At 50.2% G+C, this 22,831-nt stretch overlaps 1 protein-coding gene across 14 annotated transcripts in view; it reads right to left on the bottom strand.

Moving 5' to 3' along the window:
• Nucleotides 1-22,831, bottom strand: part of TPM3 (tropomyosin 3) — a 72,232-nt gene that overhangs the window by 27,608 nt on the left and 21,793 nt on the right. For 10 of the 14 annotated variants that reach the window (XM_084824267.1, XM_084824268.1, XM_084824269.1 and 7 more), the window contains exons 1-4: nt 22,573-22,768; nt 3,792-3,925; nt 2,676-2,793; nt 1,791-1,861 (exon numbers count right to left, since the gene is read on the bottom strand). In XM_084824267.1, the coding sequence (XP_084680393.1) occupies nt 1,791-1,861; nt 2,676-2,793; nt 3,792-3,925; nt 22,573-22,704 (455 nt within the window). In that variant the 5' untranslated portion in view covers nt 22,705-22,768. Of the gene's footprint in view, nt 1-1,790; nt 1,862-2,675; nt 2,794-3,791; nt 3,926-22,572; nt 22,769-22,831 lie in introns of those variants that run through there. The other 4 variants (XM_084824263.1, XM_084824262.1, XM_084824261.1 and 1 more) reach the window with 1 other exon arrangement.

Here is a 22,831-nt window from a genome sequence, read left to right as displayed (position 1 = left end):
TCCCCAACCTGGTGCCCCCGAGATGTGTTGGGCCGTGTTCCCACTGGCCATGCTGGGTGGGAATTATGGGAGTTCCAGTCCAAGACATCTGGAGGGCAACAGGTTGGGGAAGGTGGACTTAAGAGGCTAGTGTCAGGGCACATCTATACAGCCAACCTGTGTCCACTTTAATATATGTTTAATGTTATGGCTCATCCTGCTCATCTCCCCGGCAAAGGATTCTGGGAATTCCAGTTTGGAAAGGGTACCAAGAACCAAGGGTTTCCTAGACCTGCGTGCCACAGAGCTTCCCGAAGGAAGAGGGAATGAATGAAACCAGTCTGAGCCTGTGGCGTAGACACGTCCTTAGCTTTACCACATTAGACCCCCATTTGCTTATTCCTAGAGGGGACAGCATCTACCAATAGCAACGCCAGCTTCTTGTTAGGCAGGGGGCAAGTTCTGAAGCAAATGACTCCCAATTACCCTGCTGGCATTCTCTCAGAAGTTAAACTTGGGAGGCTGAGATCCCACTTCACAATTTCTTTCTCTCTCTCTCTCTCTCTTTTTAAGGCAGAAGTGAGAAACCGGCATTTGGCATTCATGATTAGTGCCACAGAACATACTGCAGCTGTCCTGTCCTCAACCCTCAAGCAGTCGCAGAAGATGTGCCTGCCCTTACCCAACTCCTAGGGAAGATTCGTGTGTTCAGGGTGGCGGCGGCTGTGCCTTCATGGAGGGCAGGGCTGTCGCAGAGGCCTTCTGAACTTGGCTGGGGATCCCTCCCCTCTCATCAGGGTGTGGAAGCAATCGCTCCATGTTTTTGTGGAGTGTCTAGCTGTCCCCCCTCCCCTCACATCAGTATCCCAGATGTGAAGTAGATTTCACACAAAGTCTGCAAGACTGCACCAGGGTTGTCTGGCTGACGCACTCGAGGACAGAGAGAGGCTATGGCACCAACAGCTGGACTGCCTCCTACCAGGGGAACGTGCCCAGCTGCTGGAATCAGCATTCCTGAGCCTGGGGCCTCCAGATGTGTTGGGCCTACAACTGCTATCAACCCCTAGGCAGCATGGCCAATGGTCAGGAATGCTGGGAGTTGTAGTCCCAAAACATCTGGAGGGGAGGCCGCCGGAAAACTCCGTGCATGATGCCTTGAGTTCCAGTAGGGGAAAATGGGGTATCCAGGCACTAGATGAAAATGCTAAAGGTTAACTCATTCTCCGATGTTGATCTTTGATTAGCCAGAAGAGCACCCTCCACCCACAAGAGGGAGGTATCAGCAGGCTTGGCGGGGGGGGGACCCCAAGGTTTGAAGAACTACAAAAAAACAATAACCCTTGACTGGCACCTGACCAGGAGCACTCCTTACTGCAACAAAATGTTGCAAGCCCTATTTGTCCTTTTAACTTGGGGGTTTTAGTAGTTTCATGGGAGAGGCTGCGCGCGCGTGCGCGCACACACACACGCACACACACACACACACACCACGCACACCCGGCATTCGAAAGGCTTAGGGAGCAGGCAGTATCAGCCAAAGGAAGCCATTGGAACATTGGTACCTACAGAACGGACTGTGCTGTACCCCCTGCTCCCCCACAAAATAAAAAAGGCTGGGAGAGAAAGTGGAGAGATTCTGGGGATGGCCATAATCTCCTCCAGCCAGGAGGCAGGTCCCTACCCGCCCCCCCCCCCCCCGCACCCGACGCTTCAGGCCTCGTCTAACAGGGTGCAAGCCAAGCTGCTCGTGTTAGCTTCCATGCAGCGAGGGTGCGTCATGCAAAGAAGACAGAGCTCGAAGAGGTACTCACGACTCTGCCAGCTCAGCCCTCTCCTCTGTACGCTCCAGATCCCCTTCGATGATGACCAGCTTCCGGGCAACCTGGGGGTGGGAGGGAGGAGGAGTGGGGGAAGATCAACACAGGAAGAATCCTGGCTGCCAGTCCATTTAGGGGAGGGGGGAGTGTCTGTGTACACTCAAGGCTGGCGCCAGCATCAGGAACATTCAGGCAGCTGCCATGGGCCCTTTAGGTGGCAGAAGAGCCTAGCAAGGCAAACCTTAGGCCTTGGACCGTTCCCTACTCCAGGGGTGGGAAGAAGATGGTTTGGCCTTCAACTCCCAGCATGCCTGACCACTGGCCCATTCTGGCAGGGGCTTCTGGGAAATGAAGTCCCAAACCATGTGTGGATGGACATTCTGCCCACCCTCCTGCCCTAATCCATCCCTCCTTCTTCAGGCACCCAGGAAGACAGCAGGGAAGCCTGGAGTGAAGGTGGCAGAAGTGATCACAAGACAATGCTCTCTCTGGGTGCCCACTGAAAAGCCTATTGCCCTGGGCGCAGCAAGGATCTGGGGCTGCCTTCGCCCTCCATGGAGCCCTGAGCCATTAACTCCAGAGGGGCACCTGGAGGTCCAGTGCCCAAGCTAGAACACGAACACGGGAAGCTGCCTTGCACTGAGCCAGACCATCATTTCACCGAGCCCAGCATTGACGGCACTGACCAGCAGTGGCTCTCCAGGGTTACAGACGGAAGTCTTTCTGTCCCAGCTCCACCTGGAGATGTCAGGGATTGAACTGGGCACCTTCTGCAGGCAAAGCAGGGGCTCTCCCACCAAGCCACGGCCTTTCCCCTAAGTCGAGGAACACAGGAGACTCAAAGGAACAGAGTTTGTCATTACCGCTGTGGCTCCTCACCTCCTCGTACTTCCTGTCGGCCTCTTCAGCAATGTGCTTGGCCTCCTTGAGTTGAATCTCTTGCAGCTCCATCTTTTCTTCATCTTTCAGAGCTCGGTTCTCAATGACCTTCATGCCCCTGCCCAAGAGAGAGAGAGAGAGAGATGGGATCATCAACACATACGTGCTCCAAGGGCTTGTGGGAGCCAAGCAACAAGGACAGCCCAAAGATGCAGGCAGCTGCACTGATTTTATATCATCAACGAAAGCAGCACTGCATAGAACAACCTTTCCCAAGATGCTCTGGACTACAACTTCCAGGATTCCTGACCATTGGTCCTACTGGCTGGGGCTGATGGGAGATGAAGTCCAAAACAACATCTGCAGGGCACTAGGCTGGGGAAAGGTGGGTGGAGGAAGAACTACTGGATAAAAGCCACATGGAATCAAGGGTTTCTTAGGATCCGCTGGCAATCAGAGACTACTGAGCTGGTGGTATAGTGGTTAGCACGTGGGATTTGGGCTGGGGAGAGCTGGGCCCGCTTCCCTGATCATCCATGAAGTTCTCTGGGCAGCACTGGGGCCAGGCATTGTTGGAGCCTGGCCTAATGAACAGAGACAGGGGAGCAGAATCTCTTTCAGCCAAAGGGCCAAATTCCATTTCAGAGGAGCTCTCGGGGGCTGCATTCAAGGGGTGGGTGGGGCTGGAGGCAAAGGCATGGGGCCAAATATAAAGACAATACCAGCATATTGTAGCTTAAAGCTCCCACTGCCTTTAGCTAAGCCTTTGGAGAGACGTTTAAACTCTTTAGAGTGGGAAAAATTGTAGGAAAGCCGGGAAACCACCCAACCATGGATGGTTGGGGGAAAGGGGGAGGGGCCTTCTCAGGAACCCCAGAGAGACGGATTGGGACCCCCAGGCCTAAGGTTCTAAACCGCTGGGTCACGGACCTGGGCCTTCTGACCACCCCAAACTTACAACATTGGGAAATGCTTGCTGTAAAAATGGTACCGGAGCCATGCTCCCCCATGTTCCTGCTCTACCACACCACTGTGTGCCCCCCCCGCCCCCCCAACGGAGTCACACAGTCCACACGCAGGTTTGCCACTCAGTATAAACAAGGCAAGCGCACGCACCTCTCGCTCTCATCCGCAGCTTTCTCAGCTTCCTCCAGCTTCTGCAAGGCTGTAGCGAGGCGTTCCTGGGCCCGGTCCAACTCCTCCTCTACCAGTTGGATGCGGCGGTTCAGGGATGCCACTTCTGCCTCAGCCTAGGGAGGAAGGGGGGAAAAAATGTGTTGTTGGACATGGAATACCACTTCATTTAAACAGGAAAAAATGAGCTCAGGTTTCTAGCCCTTATGGCAATGCGCTTGAAAGGACAAGTTCGGTGCCTGCCAGAATCTCATTTAGCCACCTCTCTGGTTTCTGAGATGCAGTTATTTAGGGCAGCAGTAGGCAAGCTGGCCCCCACTAGATGTTGCTGGACTCCCAACAGCCCCAGCCAACATGGCCGATAATAGGGATTGTGGGAGCTGTAGTCCAAATTGGAGTTCCTTACCTCCAATTTAAGGGATACAGCTTCCTTGCTCCTATCCCAGACCAGCAGAAAGCAGAACTAGGCAACCTAGTAAGAACTTCAGAATCACGAAAGAGGCACACACCATATTTGCACACTGGTTTTAAGAGACAAGACTGCAGAGGTTCAGATATCCTTGGTACAGAATATGGACTGCCTGAGCACAGAGGGGTCTCCCTCCACTACAGCACCTACACAGCCCTGATCACTGCAGGCAGAATGAACAAAAAAAAACCCACTGGAGACAGCAAGGAAGATCACGGCTATGACCCCTCACCGATAGATGGCAGACTGCAGCAACAGCAGAAGTCCTGCTTGCAGCCCAGCTTGACCCAAGAGTAAGGAAGCCCAAGAGCAGAAGGGATATTGGGCCCGACTATTACAGGGGTGGGCAGAAGGTAGATCTCCAGATAGTTTGGTACTTCGACTCCCAGAAGCCCTTGCTAGCATGGCCAATGGTCAGGACTGCTGGGAGTTGAAGTCCCCAACATCTGGAGTTCTACTTTATGCCCATTCCTGACCTATTACATCACTACTGAGGACAACCTGGTGCCCCCTCAGATGTGCTGGACTACAACTCCCATCATTCCCAGCCAGGAAAAGCTGACCTAGGCACATCAAAAGCTGCTTTACACAGGTCAGAATATTTGCCAACTATCCTAGTACCATCTACTGACTTCGATAGGCATCTTACCTGGAGATGCCTTCTACCTACAAAGCCTGTTCTCCACCCATTGAGCTATGGTCCCTTCCCCATCCTGGGTTTAGCCAGGAATACCCAGTGCCCACAAACATCTGGGATACAGGGTGGGCTTGAAGGGCCGAAAACGCTATTCCCACGTAAACCCAAGTCCCAGCACTTCTTGCCTGAGAAATGCATCAATCTTATTCTTGTTGTCCTATAGCTCACGGTTGTTACGGTTCTTTATATATTCTTTATTTACTGAAAGTATTTATATCCCGCTCTCCAGCTGGAAGAGCTCCCAGAACAGCATACAAATCAATAGAAAGAAGGCAGCCCTTGCATCAAGCCAGTAATCTTAAAAAGACATGACACTAGAAGGAAATAGGGATGGAGGGGGAAGGACACTAGAAGGAAATAGGGATGGAGGGGGAAGAGGAAAATTATGTCACCGCCCTTCTGGACAGAGGCTCAGGGCCGTTGACAGCACTGTGACAGACAGACACACGACAGGAATAGATATGGGGCAGAAAGTTTCTCAGTGTGGAAAGTTTTCTGCCGCTATGCAAAAAGCATTGCTTTATGAAAATGGGTAACAATTAACTGATACATTATCATTCCATTTCGCTAGTTTCAAAGTAGTAATTAACATTTTTTTCAGGCAAAGCAGCCAAGTGGCATGTAACAGATGCTCAGATCTTTGCGTATACATTATATTAAGTTTTCATTGCCTTCATTTCTTTCCCCTCTCCGCCCCCACCAAAATGTAGGAAAATTTTGCTATTGACTGATCATGGCTCAACATTTACTTTTCTTGAAATACTTGTCACTTCCCCTAATAAACATTGCATTCATTCAAAGCTGTAAGTCACAGTGAGAACACTTGATGGTTAACACCCCCTACCCCCAATATTTCTTCTAAATACTTTGGCTATTGGAAAAAATTTGAGAGGTATTTATACAGCATGTAGAATTAACACAGCATATCCCCACCCCCCAATCCCACCCCAGTTTTGGTTCGCTAAATAAGTTCAATGTGCTACATAGCCATGAGTCAATTTAGGAGGGCATCAGAGAATTTCCTAGGGAAGTTTAGAGGAGGAAAAATAATAACCTGACTCTTAGGTTTTCTGGAATATCCACATTACAAATACATTGGCCCTCTTCTGCCTGCCATGCAGTGGTTGAAGAGGCTGCAGGAAGTCTGTCAATAGGAGAGGCTCCAACTCCCCAGAATGCCCCCCAAACATCCATTTAGCCACCACCTGGATCTAACTACCACTCAACAAGAGGACTTCCCTGGCTTATCTGAAACTCAGGTACAACAGATTTGTTCACTTACTTCCTTGAGGCCAGCATACATGCTCCTCCCCAACTCTCACTTTATCATCACAACAACCCTATGAGGTAGGCAAGCCCGGAGATGGCGACTGGCCCAAGGTAACCCAGTGAGCTTTGTGGCCATGTGAGGAGTTGAACTGCACCAGGTCTCGTGCTAATGCAGGGGTGCAGAACCTCTGGCCCTCCAGAGATTCCTCAACGGCTATGTCCCCATCCCCTGGCCTCACACCCTTTCCCACAGCCCCCAGCTGGTCTCCCAGCTTTTGTGCAGTTTCCCCCACCATACTAAAAGGTTGAAATGCCTCTCCTAAGGCTGTTACTGGTAGTAAGAGATATAAGCTAAAATATGCAGGTGTTTTAGATTTTAGGCTCTACCCCTTTTGCCTTTGGCCCCACCCACCACTGGAATGCAGCCCGTGAGAGCTTCTCCAAAATAGGATTCAGTCCTGGGCTGAAAGAGATTTTCAGCCCTTCCACTAACAGGACAGAACCAGGGGAGGAGGAGGAAGACACACAAGTCTAGAGCAATGAAAAGGGCCACTGTGGAGCCAAGATGCCACATTGCTCCTGCTCTGGCTCCCAAGGGCACACGCACAGGAAAGCCAGCACCACCCAGCAATGCATTTACAGGGGAAAAGGGGGTCTTTCCTGAAGGACCCAACGTAGGCTGCCCATGCAGCCTGCCTGCCCCCCTCTGGTGTGGAAACCAGACACTCCAAAAATGGGCCACCCCTTGGCCGGCAGTTGCCTCCCTTGTGTGGGATCTAAATTACAAGGGAGGGAAAGACGTTAGAAAGCGCCAGACATGTCCCGAGGGTGCTCGCCAAGGAAGCGATCCCACCCTGCCCCGGTCAGGAGTTAACATCCAGATGCTGCCATTCCCTGCCTCGAATGCATATGGTATGCCTGGTGATGCGCCCTGCCCCCATGGTTTGGGGCTTTCATTTCCATCAGTCACAGCCAGCATGGCCAATGGTCAGGGGAGATACAAGTTGGAGTCCAAAAGATCTGGAAGGCTGGCCACAAGGAGGGCAAACTGAGAGGAGGCGACTCAGTTTCACTGGAGCCCCAAACACCTGTGAGCAGGCGAGAACAGAGTGCGGCAGAACAGAGATCTGAGAAGAGCTGCCCTTTGGGGTCTGGTGATCCCAGATGCTTCCAGGAAGGCCACCAGCAGGACATGACAGCAAAAAGCCCTCTCTTCCTGCTTGCCTCCATCACCTGCCTTCGGAGGTCGACTGCCCCACACCACGAAGGTTCCATTCAGAGCCATCAGAGCTAGCAGCCATCAATACACCGCTCAGTGAATTCATCTAATCCCGGAGTGGGCAGACTTAAGTAGATCCCAGAAGCCCCAAGTTTTGTTTTGGGGTTTTTTTACTAAAGCCTCAGGGTCCATCAAGCAGAGGCAAGTGCAAAAAAGCAGCCAGGAGGGGGTAGACATACACCCAGTAGAACTAACAGGCTGCCTCTGAACATGCGGATCAAATCAAGAATTTGCTTTCACTACCAGAACTGAGCTCAATCCTTTTACACAAGAATACACTCCTGGTCTCCCCCTCCATCCCCTCAAATTTGCTTAATTTCTTCAGTCCAACTTAAAGGCAAAGACAGGCTGCTGTTAAACAAGCAGAAGTCAGAAACCCTTGTAGATGGGCTGCAAGTCCCCCAGAAATCTAAAAGCAGATCCCCTGCCCACCCTGGGTCACCGAGCACCCTTTAAAGCCATCTGTGAGAATGCAAGGTTGCTTACCCCCTCGCCGCTACTTTAAAGCTTCCCATGGGAGTCTTAGTCAGAGGAACACATGCTACCAATCCTCCTGGCCTTGCCCAGAAAAGATTGGGGGGGGAGCGGAACAAGGAGACATATCCTGTGTAGTAGCCCCACTAAGGCAGCTTGAGACAAACGCGTTCATTTGCCTCACTCCTAGCCAATAAGTAGCATGGTCTTCGGAAATCTGAGCAGAGGAAGCCCAATATCTCGATCGCGGGGGGGGGGGGGGGGGGATGATCAGCCCGCTCATCACAAGAACTAAATTTTGGGGTCCTGCAGAGCAGGACTTGCACATTGCCATGCCAGCTGGAGTTTTCAAAAGAGCCACGCAGCCTTCAATGCAATCTGTTATCGCAGGCACGAGCTCAAACTCAATGAAGCTTTCATACTGCCTTCGAGATACACCTGTCCGGGGTGGAGGCTGCTGACTTCTCGGCAATTGATCTGAACAGCCTCGGCTCTTACTGGCAGTACTTTCATGTTCGTTCTTAAATCCTTCCTTATGACCTTGTTGTATTTCTTTTAATTTAAAATGATTTTTAGGCCGCCTTTCGGGGTAGAACCTTTACGAGTAAAACAGTATGATCATCAAAAGCAATGTTATTATGAAGTCTAAACAAAAACTTAAAGAAGAAAGCACAAGGAAAACCTATATAGATACAGTAGGTTCACACATACATTTACTATCCCTCATGATCTATGTAATTTTCTTTTGCTTTTAGGCAAGTATACCAGTCCATAAAGATGCTTAGGAAGGGGGAGGATGTAATCCAGATGAACGTTCATTAGTATGTGTTTTAAAGGGAAACCACGTTTCTGTGAAATTTTCATTCTTAGGGTGCAACCCTATGCTGGGTTCGACAGGAAGAATTCCTACAATTCCCACCATGGCTGGCTGGGGAACACAGGGAATTGTAGGACTTTTTTCTGTCTGAACAGGCATAGGATTGCACCCTTAGTTTGTCCTCTGATCAGCCTACTATGAGACTGTAACTTTTCCAGCTAACGTTATTTGCCAGACCCTCCAATCCAACCAACAGCAGTATATTCTGCAAATGGAGAATTTGGAAGAGAAGTCACAGGGTAGATCCAGCACAGCAGCTATGTTACTGTGTGAAGACTGTCGCCGGCACACAAGGATATCTGGGATCCGTTTGTCTCAATCAAAAAGTTATTCCTGAACAGCCAAAGAATTCTAGACATCTCACAGCAAGCTCACACATGCCTGCCCAGAGAACATTTGGGGGGGGAGGGGGGAAATATTGTTACATTTGCATTTTTCACAGACGTTTCCTGGGGACTTGGGGTAGGGGGCACAACTGTGCAACAGGCACACAGAGTTCAGATGTAGCAAGGCACATCCTGGAATTCTGGTACTCAACAAAAAGCTGTCAGTGGCCCCCTATGGCGGGAGTGCAGAATTCAAGCCTGGAGGCCAAATCCGGCCTTCTGAGGTTCTCAGAATGACCACCCACACACACACACCCTTCCCATGGCCTTATTCCCTTTCCCCAGCCACCAATTGGTTGATGGTTTCCCAGCTTTTGTATCGCACTTCCCCCCATTCTGAGGGGTTGAAATGCCCCTCCTAAGGCTGAGTTACTGACACTAAGTGCTTTAAACGAAAATATGCTGGTATTATTTGTTCTGGGGCCCCACTGCTTTTGCCTTCAGCCCCACCTACCACTGGAATCCGCCTCCCCTCGAGCTTCTCCGAAATGCAAGGATGTAGGCACGAATGTTGCTGTAACGCTGTATCTCTACGGTAGAAGCCCTATACTCCAGGCAGCAGCAACTACGTTCAGTGCAATACTGGAAGCATCTGTTAGCATCTGACTAATGCAAGTTGCAAAGGAAGGCTGGGAGCCTCCCCATTAAGCTTCTCCTGCTCCCAGCGATCTGCCTTCCTGGAGCCCTCCCACTCCAGCTCGACTAGGCCTCATACTGCCCCCAGGGACCCTGACAAGAAGCGGGCAAGGAAACTCCAAGAGTAGCATTTGATGGGAAGTGAAACAACTCCCACAACCGGGCAGGCATGGGAACCGGGCCAGGGCTGCCCTGAAGCCAAACAAGAGGGGGAAAGAGAAGAAAGAGCCCCAAGCAATCAAGGAGGCACTCAGCCAAACTCGGGGAAAAGCTAAGTTCTTCTTCCAAACAAGCCCTTGTCAGCACAAAGGAAGCAGGCTAACGCCCTCAGCCTTCTGTTTGCAAAGCTGGGGAGGGGAGACTCTTACCTGGGTGCTTGGAACGCCTTCCTCCCACCTACAGCCCTCCACCCAAGGGAGTCTGAGCAGTCAGGGTAAGAGCGCTGGGCATGCCACATACCCATGTCACAGAGAGTCTTGCAGCCCAGGCAAACTGCTAACAGTTCTATCTGCCCTTCCTTGCACCAGCTGAGGTGAGCTAATGTGGTTTAGGGGTCACAAGGAAACCCCAAATCAACAGCTGAGCCATGGCACTCTCACTGGGCGAGCTGCTTTCTTTCAGCATCTTGCCTATCTCAGAGGGTTGTTTCGAGGATACTTGGAGCAGCGGGCAGAGAAGCACACACACTAACTTGAGCTCCTGAGAGGAAAGGCTTGATATGGCAGTGTAATAAATAAAATTAATAAATTTTATTAATTAAATTAATAAAATTAATTCAAATTTCCAGAAATGTCTGGAGGCACAGACTTCCATGAGGGTGGGGAGTGTGTGTGTGTGTGAGATTTAGTACAACTCTACAGCCATTAGCAGCTTTATTGTAACTATATCATCTATTGTAGCTCGTAATCTGTCCAAGGAATAAAGGAACTGTTTCCATGTATTGTTTAGGTAGGTGACAAACCACAATATCACCAAGATAAACACCTAAACCAGTGGGTCCCCAAAGCTCTGGTAATCAAAGCTTTTTTCACTCGTTACACCCCCACCACACACACAGATTTACTTTGGAAGAATATGAAAAGGAGCAAGATTAGTTCTCTCTCAGAGGAGCTCACCCCCAAGGTCTGCTTGGTGTTCTAGGTATGTATACTTAAGTTTTATGGCACAACAACTAGGCGGCATTGCGCCACACACTACCCGTGGGTGCTCTCAGAGTAAGCGGATGCTGTAGCAATGCTGAAGATAAGCAAGTGTGGGCTTGATCAGTCCCCCTGTGGTTCCCAGTGACCTCCACCACCAACAGAAATGTCTTTTTTAGGAGCAGCACAAGATTCAGACATGCCTCAAGGCTTAGCTGTGGCACTCCTGCCTACAAATCACCTCCACATTTCCCTGCCCACGGAGCTGGACACAAAGGTGGGGTATGCGTGCATCTGTACTATTTACCTGTGGCAGTTTGCTGGAATTGCAGTTTTGTATAAGCCTCCACACACAAACCTTTAACTTAATAGTTTGGGGCAGGCTCAGCAATAACCACTTGCCAATGGTGACTGAACAGTTGCCTCCAGGTGGCCAGATGGGAGCTTTCGTAAAGCTAAATAGTTGGTTCTTCCCCTGCGCCCCCTGTTTTTGCCAGCAACATGCCACGTGTCATTTACACAGAGGCAGGCAGGATGGAGTTTTTTTTTTAAGAAGAGTAGAATTGTGGACTAGTAACTTGGTTTGCTGCTGCAGTTTAACTGCAGCCTTGCAAGGTAGTTACCAGAACCAGTTGTGACATCGTCTTAAGGGTTCGTTCCTTAAAAAGCAGCCTGAAATTCACCCAAAATAAAATAAATAAAATTGAACAGCAGAACCGAAGAAAATGCACTATGTGTTTCATCTGCAAGGCTGTTCTAGCAGGTTTAGAACAATGAATAGCCCAAAAAAATTCTCACATACCCACCATCCTGCATGTACCTATGCTAGGGATTTGAGGCCTGAAAAGGAAAACCCAACTTTGGAAAAACTTCCCTACCTGGTCATCTAGAGATTCTGTGTAGGCACCTCAGGCAACCATTTGAATGGCCCTCAATAAGCTTGCACTGGAATGGCTGCTTCATTTCAAAGAGTTAATTAGTAATCCATCTCAGCATTTCCTATTTTGGAGTATCAGACTCTGTTCTGTTATTTATACCCTGTTCTGTGACAAGTTACAAAAAAGCAGCTTACAAAAAATAGCAATCCAGCAAGCAATCAACGAAACAAATTTTCTTCATAGTCCTTAGAGCAAGACTTCTGGATGTTTTACTCAGCAGTGAGTATCTGTCAATTTCAGTCACAATGGGACTGTCCTTTTTTTAAAGTCAAATTCATGCTGACCTGTTTCTGCACAAGCTTGTAATTTAAAAAAAAATCTGTATGGAAATGTTGTGCACATTTTTCCTAATGTATGCATTTTTGTGTACGTTTTTAAACCTATGCATTCTCCCTTCCCCCAAGTACTTTACATTAATAGAATGCAGTTGTGGACACTTCTCAAGTATACACATTTTGTGCACACTTTCCCCTAATACGCACATTCCCCATCATCCTCAAGATGAGCTGCATAGGAAACCTCGCAAAAATATGGATTTTGGAATGTAATTCCATCTCAGTTGCTGAGAGGCGCAGGAGATGTGAACTGAGTAAACCCATACCAAAACACTCGACAGAGCAAATTTCTCACCCATCCCTAGGAGAAAGTCCCGCTCTGTTCAATGGAACTTGCTACCAAGTACACACACAGCAGATTGCCACCTTGTTGATCTTCCTGTGTTTATCCACGGGTGTTTGTCTTCACATCCCCCTAGGTCTTAGGAAGTCCTGAAGAACTTCTAGGGAAGATCAGCTGACTAACATGGCCAGGCTGTGTCCACAAACGCCACAAGCAGAGCAGACAAAAGAGAAAAAAAACCACAGCTCAACCCTAGACAAGGAGCCTCCATTTTGGTGCACATAGCTTTGAGCTGAGGTCATGGAGGAACTTGAGCTCACACAGATGTTCAAACAGGGCCCCCACAGTTCGCCTAAGCACTTCTGTACCAGGGTGCCAGTCACAGACACCCAGCTGTGTCACCGTCACTCAGGGCCCTGCAGCCATTTCAATACCACCGTCTCCAGTCTCTGCTGTTTTCCCCCCATTCCCAGGCCCAACAGCAATTGCCACCACACTCTGTTTCCATTCACTCCATAGCGACCACAAGGCAGCCAGCAAGCCTGAGATGCTTGCTCAGCCAGTAGCCTGCTCTATATTATCAAATAGCGATGCAGTTGTCCCACCGAGAACAGGATTCCCTGCCAAACAAAAGCACGCAGCGTAAGACACCAAACTAAATGAAAACAGGAGAGAACCAAGGAGATGGTTCAGTGTGCAACGGTGTGCCAGGTTTAGAAGCCAAAGTTGAAGAAGATGCTTGAGCGTCTGCACCTTTACATCACAACTCGGAACAGCACATCTGGGGGCCTAGCCTATCAGAACAACCCTGAGAGGTAGGCTGGGCCAGTTGGAAACTGCCAGCTTGAAGTCACTCAGTGGCCTTCACACTGGAGCAGGGCTTTGGACCCAGATCCCACCCCCTCATCTTTACATCCAATGCTCTATCTGCTAAGAGCAGCCCTGCTGGATCAGACTAAAGGCCCATCTAGTACAGCGTTGGGGGGCTAACTGCTTCCCCAGAACACACTGGGGGCCACACCCTGCTGCTGTTTGTCTGCAAGCAGAATTGTACTCCCAGGATCCCTGTTTTGGATTTGTTGCTCCCTTTATAAGCCGGAACCACAAGCCAAGGTTTGCCAGCCATTCTGGCTTGTAAAGGGAGCAACAAGCCAGAATCCCCAGTTTGGACAACACACCAAGCTTCCAAATCCTGGTTTGTTTTGTGGTCACACTAGCAGGGAGGAGCAAAGAGGGAGTGAACAGGCAGTGTGAAGTCACAGGAATTCACAGCAGCTTCCCAACTAGGGGCTACATTCAGAGTGGTGCATATACTAGAATCCCACGGGCAGAGTAGCAATCCTGCACAGTGCTGTATCCAGAGCAGAACCAAGCTTCCCTCCTTATCTGGGCGTGGGGGGGGGGGGCGCACGTAGGGGTGTGGACGTAGTAAGCAAGCTTCTAGCTCTTAGAACCACAAAAGATACACTCGAAACGGCATGGGTTATGACCGCAGGAGTCTCAGAAGCCAAGAGGGAGGCTGAATAAGATGTTGACTTGAGCACACTGCATGACTAGCAAAACCTGAATCATTCTGCCAAGATAAGCTTCAGTTTACCCAGGTTATGAATGGAACAGAACATTTCTTGGTGCACAATTTAGGTTGCCCAAGTACAGATTCCGCCCCCCACTTAAAAGCACACAGAGCCCTGACTATTACACAATTTCTAGCACAATCAAAGCTATGCTCTTCGACAGATGCCACCCCTCACCCCCACTCCTGATCCACAACAGATAGCGAAGGACAAGTATGCAGAACAGCCTCGGGGCTCTTCAGCCAGTCTTGCAACAGGCAGGCAGCCACAAGTCAATGCAGGCCCACAAGCCCTCCAGAGGTGGGAGGGGGTTAGAAGGGATGCTTTTCCAGAGTCCAGAGCCTGATCCTGAACAGGACTGCCTGCAATCACAGATCAACACACCGTTAGAGCCATGGGCCAAATGCCTCCTAAGTTCTTGGCTACTCCTGAAGGCCAGAAGCAGCTCTCTGCCACACAGGCGAGCTGGGAGCAGAAGGAAGCTTTTGGGCATCCCCTGCCCCCTTCCAATCGACACTGTCCCCTCCACTCCCCAAACCCAGTTGCTTCCTTCAGGACTGACACAGCCCCTCTGCACCAGCTTTCCCATAACTTGCTGCCCTCCAGACGTTTTCGACTTCCACTCTCATGAGCCCCAACCAGCACAGCCAATGGCCCAAAATGCTGAGAGCTACAGTCAAAAACACCAGGAGGGCACCAGGCTGGAGAAAGGCTGCTCTAGACAACTGCCTCTGATATTGGAGGTAGCATACAGCCAACAGGACTAGAAGCCGTTGCTAGCCTTGTCCTCCATGAATTTGTCTAACTCCCTTTTAAAGACATCCAAATTTATTAGTAGTATTGTTATTAGAACATTTATATCCTGCCTTTTTTCCTCTTGCAAGGATCCCAAGGTGGCTTATGGTCCTGCTCCCCATTTTTATCCTCACAACAGCCCTGTGAGGTAGGTCAGGCCAAGAGTCAGTGACTAACCCAAAGTCACCCAGTGAGCGTCATGGCCAAGTGGGGACTAGAACCTGGGTCTCCAGAGGCCCAGTTCAACACTCTAGCCACTACATCTTCTGGTAGAGAATGCCATAGTTAACTCTATGCTGTGTGAAGATGGCCTTCCTTCGATCTGTCTGGAATCTCCCACCAATCAGCTTCATGGGATGACCCCCAGTGGGTTCTATAATTATGGGAGAGCGAGAGAAATGCCTCCCTCTCCACTTTCTCCACAACAGGCATCATTTTGCACACCTCTATCATCTCTCCCCTCATTCGCCTTTTCTCTAAGCTAACCAGTCCCAGATGTTGCAGCCTTTCCTCATAGAGGCATTGCTCCAACCTCTGGATCATTTCAATTGTCCCTTTCTGCACATTTTCCAGCCTTCCAATATTCTTTTTGAGCTGTTGTCCTCATGACCCCCTGCGGACTTTCAAGAGATGTTTGGGTGGCTCCCATGGGGCGCAAGCTCATGGACTAGATGGACCCTTAGTCTGATCTATCAGAGCTCTTTTTTGCCAGCCAACACTGTCAGGGGAGCCCCACTCACTCGTCCCCTCCAGGGCAGCCTTACATGCAAAACCATCTCAGACATGTGGGGATTTGTGCCCTTCCACCAAGCCACAACCCTCCTCTGAGCCAGGCCCCCATCGCCAAAGCTAAGTGTCTCTCTCACCAACAGGGCGTGTTTACAGCCAGACTGCTCCCACCCAGCTTGAAAGAAAGACCGGGGGGGGGGGGGTCCTCTAGACTAGCTGTCTCCCTTGTTCAGATGAAGGCGAGCCAACTATAAATCTTTGCTCTTGGCTAAAGGCCTGCTGACAAGTTATTTTCCCAGCAAGGCAGAGACCTCTTCCTATCCTGGACTAGAAAGTGGGCGTGGTGGAGAGAACAGAAGGATTATATGCATTTGTTATCCAATTTAAGGGGGGGGGGAGTTGCCACCATTTATGAGACATGTGCCAAGTGACTTACAGCTACTTTGGGGCAGGAGGCAGGGAATCAAACCATATCCCTTTTGCCCTAGTACCAACAAGAACACAAGCGGAGAACAGAAAGCCCTCTGTGCCAGCACCAGCAAGTCAACAGCCTGGAGGTCAAAAAGCATCTCGGGAAGGCAAGGGAGAGGGAGGAAATTAAGCCACGCAAGTTAATCCAGGCTAGTCTGTTTAGCAACCCCTCGCGTTTCCTACGCACTGGATCACTAACAGCCTGAAGTAGCACCCACCTGCCCCGGTGCCCTCCGGGTGTGTCATCTACCACTTCCAGAAGATACCACAGTGGCTGTGGTGGGGAAAAGCTGGCCTAAAGGAACAGAGTTGATTAACGGGGTATCGCATGGACAAATCGCCAGAGGGCAACCTGGAGATTTGCCCCTAACAAGAGGCGTGCAGCTTTTCCCACTGGCTCCTTCTATGGTTCTTTTTGTCACACACTTCCCGACTGTATACCATACATAGGTTGGGTGTTGGGGGGCAGGGGTTTATAGTCAAAAGGGAATGGGAAGGACAGAAGGAGAAGGCATAGCTGCTGAACTGGGTAGTTTGAGCTATACAGCTCTTCGCTGAGAGACAAACTGGCAACCTTCCCAATGCAAGATGTTGCAATTCTGGCCCCGTTTCCTCACAAGTGAGTCCCGCTACATGAGTAAGTCCCAGGAGAAGGGTGTGTAGGATTTCAACCTGGATTACTAAAGAAAAACGCATCAGGCTAAGTGCCTATCACTCCTATGTCCAAAAGTAGCCAGTCACCTGCCCTTGGGATGCTTATTTACTTATAACAGATGCAGAACCTTAGGCCTGGGGGGCAAACTCGGTCCTCCTGTAGTCCCAATCAGGCCCTCCAGGGTTTCCCAGGTGGCCTGCCCCCTTGCCCCAGACCACCCATCAGTTGGAGGTTTCCACACTCTAAAAGGTGGAAATGCCTCTAAGGCTGAGTTACTGGCAGTAACAGCTAAAATATGCTGCTATTTTTGGTATTCTGGCCCCATCCCTTTTGCCTATAGCTCCACCCCTTTTGCATGCAGCTCCACCAACACTGAAATGCAGCCCTTGAGGGCTTCTCCACAATGTAACTCAGGCCTCGGGCTATAAGAAGTTCAGCACTCCTGACTTAGACTATGTGTATGCCAGGGACAGGCAAGAAGTTTGTTTGGTTTGTTTTTTGTTAAGACCTCTCGGTAAACAGGACGGAAAGATTTTAAATAATCAAACACAGGAGAAAGTGAAACTGACAAATTTGTCCGCCCCTATTACATACTTCCCTTCATCCAGGAGATTCCAGGGTTGTAAATGGCAAATATATTATAAAACACTAAAATATACAGGAAAACCATTAGATTGGCAATAAAATGAGGCAGCAAGTAAAACATACAGCAGCCAAACGGCTGGGGAAAATAAGTACCTTGACCTGGGGCAGAAAAGAAGGTCAAGTGGGCAGAGGTGCCCCTCTCCTAGGAAGGGCATTCCATAACTGGGCCACCACTACCAGGACAAAGCCCTCTTGCCTTGGCTATTGCATAGCACACTTCTGATATGGAAGGCACTCATTTTATACATTGGTTTATTACATTTACATCCCACCTTTCTGCCATCGAGCAACTCAAGGTGGCTGGCTACATGTGGTTCCCAGGGCATCTCCCCGCCAAGCACTGACCAGACCGCTTATATTCAACAAGGTGGCTGCCTCATGTGCCTTCAGATCATGTCTTAGGACATGGAGAAGAGCTTCAGCTGAAGATATTAAAACATGGGCAGGCTTGGAAGTGGAGCAAAATGGGAGAGCCTCTCCCGCTGCTGCCCCCCCCCCCCATTATTGGATCTCTTGTTCAGTAGTACTTGTATTTCGAGCTCTGCACCAACAACATTTGGGGCTTATTCCTGCATGTTCCATCAAAGGGTAGTAGAGAAACCCAAGAGCTGGATTGTCACTTGGTTGTCTTCTGTTCTTCAAAGTAATGCTGGGAATTGGTTTTGTTCAGCTGAAGCGGACCCTGCAGCTCAAGGGTGATTCAGAGCTGGTTTGGGAGTCCCTGTAATTCCCAAGTGCCATAACAGAGCTTTTAGGTGACCCTCAGCAAGGACACAACCAAAAAGGGCGAGTTACACCTTAGGCATTAGTCCCCTCAGCCCCAATATTCTACATTTGCCTGGCATGTATTTATTCTATGCCCAGCAACACTAAATATACAGTCACATTTGGCAGAGTTCAACATGCTGAAGAGCTCAGCCTCTGTTTAAAATAAGTAAGTTTCTAGCCCCCATTGGCATTGGGACAAGTACACTTAGCACGTGAGGCTCAAAGGGCGGGGGGGAGGATTTCCACACAACAGCAGGAATCTCCAACCACTATCCAGTTCTTATTCAAAGCTAGTCATTCTGACCCGCCACAATTTTGACCACTCTGTTAACACTGCACTCGCAGACAAAAGAAGCTTACTGAACTCAGTCCATTTGTTTTTAACATAGTAGAATCTGTTGGCTAGTCTGAGAACCTTACACTACTTTGTATTATAAATGTTCAAACCAGCTAGATCTTGTAGGCTTGCATGTGGGTTTTTCAAATGGAGATTGCCCATCATCCTCAGAAGTAGACTAGGGGCACAATCCTATGCATGCTTAGAAAGTCTTACAACTCCCAGGATTTGTACGACTTGTGCAGAATTTGTGCTGGGAGTTCTATGACTATTTTCTGTCTAACCATGCATAGGATTGCGCCCTAAAGATGTTGCTTCCAAGGCAGGGCCATGTACACTGGTACATTTGTACAATTACATCGGGGTTACGTGGGTATGCCCTGGATTTTGCCCCCTCCCCATATGTCAAAAAATGCTTCCAGTTGTTTAAGAAGTGCACATTTCTAGCTCTCGGGGTTTTAAAGACAGACCAGCAATACCTTAGAAACCAAAAGAGGGTTTTTCTAGCTGTACAGAGATGAAGGCTCAAGCTTCCTATGCATCTCCTTGTTCCTGTCATGGTGGCAGAAAATGCCTTCTGCAAATAATTTGCATATACTTGCCTTTTTATAAGCTCAAACAGCAGTGAACAAGCACCGCAGGCAAACCTGACCAGAGGTCACTGGCATGAGGAAAAAAATCATTCTAGTGATAAAGAGGGTGGGCAGGCAATTAAAGCCAGGGCTACAGAACAAGATGGAGGCACTTGCAATCCCCACCTAGGACACAGCCCGAGGAAGTAGCAAAACACCGCCCTGAAGTTACAACACCGCAGCCTGAAGATAACCAGGCTAAACTAGTTAAGCAAAAGCCAGTTCCCTGAATAACAGCAGCACCAGAGTCAGGTGAAGCCCTGGTAAAGCTAGCTCACCAATTTGCTACCCCATCAGCCGATCAGAGCATCATGTCCGGACAAAACCAAAACTAAGGCTCCTGGGCCCACAAAGCAAAGCTATGCTGGAAAGTACTTAGCTGGGCAGATCTGCATCAGTGGGTGATCTACACTGTAAGTTATATGGGGAGAAAGCCAACCCGCAGCTCCCACAGAGCCTTCCTGACCCCTCAAGAGATACAAGATGGACTTTGGACCAAGCACACAGCCCCTTCAGGGCAGTTGCAAAGACGAGATCCTCAGCAGAAGGAAAGCTAACAGATCCCCATCCATTCAAAGCCTCAGCCACAACCTAAGTGGGTCCACTGACTCTCAAATCAACCACTGGCAGGAAAAGATTACTTTAGGGAGCGGCATAGCCAGCCAGCCCTGATGCTATGGAACCCAGTGCCCCACCCCAAGACAAAAGACTGGACCCTCCACTGCAAACTCTTAAGCCTCTCCCCCAAGGGCCAAGCTACACTCTCTGCAGGAGATCTACAACTGGATCTCTCTGTAACAAAGTGGTGGAGGTAGAGGCTGCCACACTCTCCTCTGTGGAATCCAGTGGACTATCTAGCTTCCTCCTATCCCAGCCCCTTCCAGCAAGGCGGGAAAGCTGACTTCACACCTCCACCCCTCCTCCGTGGGCAGAGCCTTCCCTTCAGCCCTGAACTGCTGCTCCCTTTCTTGAAACACTAGTCGCCAGCCAGAACCCTCTCTGAGCTGGCTTTCCGGGAAACGCCCTTTTGAAGTAATAAAAAAAAAAAAAAAGATCTCAGGCCACCATGCTCACTAAGAGGACACAAAGGAACAGCTACCCTGAGGCTTACATCCCTCCCACCAGCTGCTGCCAAATCATACCAACAGGAAGCCCCTCCCTAGCTTAGCCACAGCTACTTTCGCTCAGCCCCACCTCCTCCATAAGCTGGCTATTTCGCCACTGCCGCCAACCACGCAGCACCCCAAGCAACATCATGCGCCTCCCCTTCCACCTCTGCCCCCCTTTCTCCACCCCCCCCCAGGTTAAAACATCCAATCCCTTCCCAACTCCAATTCCTATTGCCTGCTGAATTAATGACATATGCCCATGTTCCAGCACCTCTGCCTTATATGGAGCGCAGGGCCATCTGCTCCAACTTGCAACAGCTCACCAAGGCCTCAGGCCAAAAAAGAGACTCTCCTCATCACCACTACCTGATCCTTTTTAACTGCTGGCACCAGAGATTGAACCCAGGCCCTTCTGTGTGCAAAGGAGGTGTTCTGCTATGGTGCTGTCCCCCCCTCCCCATTTTGGTTCAATGACTCCCACCCAACCCTGCAGTACCCACTGCTGATCCTGGATCAATTGCTATCCTGCCAGGCAGAGTTCATCCAAGCACATGCCTAGAATTCTCTCCCATGTCATTCTGTGCAGATGACCGCAAAGCACTCACCCCCTCACCTCTACAGTCAGTTTATGTGTTTTACAAGCACTTATCTTCACACAGTGTATAATAAACATATGGAATTCGCTGCCAGAAGATACAACAGGCACTAAGATGTCACCATTTAAGAAGAGGGGCAGTAAGATCACACACATTCATGGAGGGAGATCCCTTTATCAAGGGGCTATTAGTTATTATAGCCACATTCACACCCAGAAAACCTGGGACAAACAGGAAAGGACTGCAGTCTTAATGGCCTCCTTGGGGCCTTCCCAGCACCAACCGGCTAGCCACTGTCAGAAACAGGATGGTGGACTACATGAACCCTGGATCCAAGCCAGATGTTGCTGTATTATGCCACCCATCTCATACTCTCAGAGAAAGGACAAAGAGTGGAGGCGTTCCCACCACTACCCTTCCCTGTGTAAGCAAAGTGGGGCTTTAAAGCTTTAAAACATGCCTACAACTGTTGAGCATCAGCCCAGGAAGCAGTAGCAGTGAATTCCAGATCAATTCCTTCAGATCACAAATCTCAAACTGGGTGTATGGTGGGAGCTAAACAGCACTGCCATGTTCAGAGGCAGGATATCCCATGAATATCAAATGCTGCCAGGAACAAATAGTGGGAAAGCAGTTGCCTTCAGGCCCTGCTTGGGGGCGTCCCAGAGGAATCAGCCCAAGCCCGCCATGGGGAACAGGATGTTGGACAAGGTGGGCCCTTGGTCTCATCCAGCCAGGCTCTCCTTCTGTTAATAGTCATGACAGCTCAGAACAGAACCTCCAGCCTCAGAAGCACCCTTGAGCACCAAAAGTTGAAGATGAGCAATGTTAATCTCTTCCACTGCTGATTCAGGTCTGATCCAGTGCAACAGCCCATACATTCTTGAGAACCATGATGGCCAAGAATGCGTTCAGAGGCAGTCTACCTCTTAGCATGGTGAAAGGGACCCGATGCTGTTCGGATACTGGACCTTTTTGTCTGACCAGGCAGGGTTCTTCTTAAGCTTAACAGCTAACTGCCATGAGAGCTAAACCTCCCATGTTCAGAGGCCTCTGAAACACCAGAAGCTCAGGGGATTAACGGGGGGGGGGGGCATTGCCTTCACCCCTCACTTATGGACTCCCTAGAGTTATCTGGCTGGGGCCACTGTGGGAAGCAAAATGCTGGACCAGATAGACCCTTTGAGGTGTGACCCAGCACAACTCTTCTTATGCTACATATGATAAAGGTTCCATGCTTACTGCCTGGCACGACCTGGGCAACAGGACCAGGAGAAACCCCCTCTGCCAGAGGCTTTGGAGGGGCTCCTTGGCCAACTAGTGGGGATTCTGGGAAAGTGGCCAGCCACAGAGGATTCTGGGTAGCAGCACACCCATCCCCACCCCATCTTCGGAGAATCCCTTACCCAACCACGAGGGATTCTGGGAAGCAGCACCCCATTTTTCTCCCCTCCGCCCAAGGCTTGAGAGAACGGCTTTGGCCGACCACAGAAGAGTCTGCGCAGCAGCACCTCATCTCCCCCTCCCTCTCAGCTTAAAGCTCTGGAGACCCACTAGGGTCAACCACAGGGGATTCTGGGTAGCAACACCCCACCCCCTCCCCTCAAAGGAGGGCCCGTCTCTCCATCCCAAGCAACGTCTCCTGCCCTGCCCCGCCCCGCCCCGCCTACCTGCTCCCGGGCGCGGCGCTCGGCCTCCGCCTCCCGCTGCAGCCTCTCGGCTCGCTCGTCGGCCTCATCGGCATGCTGCTGCAGCACCTGAATCTTGCGCTTCACCGCCTCGATGGTGGTCGCCCCGGCCATGGCTCCTCAGTCCTCCCTCACTCGCACACCCTGGCCCGCTGCTGCTCCGTCCGCACCGCCTCTCCCGACAGCCCCCGCGCCCCGCCCTGAAATACCGGAACCCGCCCCGCCCGCTGACGTCGCGCAG

Source organism: Heloderma suspectum, chromosome 17, assembly GCF_057233095.1.
Source record: "Heloderma suspectum isolate Gila_16-S chromosome 17, 16-S_ref, whole genome shotgun sequence".
In the NCBI taxonomy this organism is placed as follows: Eukaryota; Metazoa; Chordata; class Lepidosauria; order Squamata; family Helodermatidae; genus Heloderma; species Heloderma suspectum.
The sequence above is the reverse complement of the archived record's forward strand: the minus strand, read 5'-3'. Positions and strand labels throughout refer to the sequence as shown.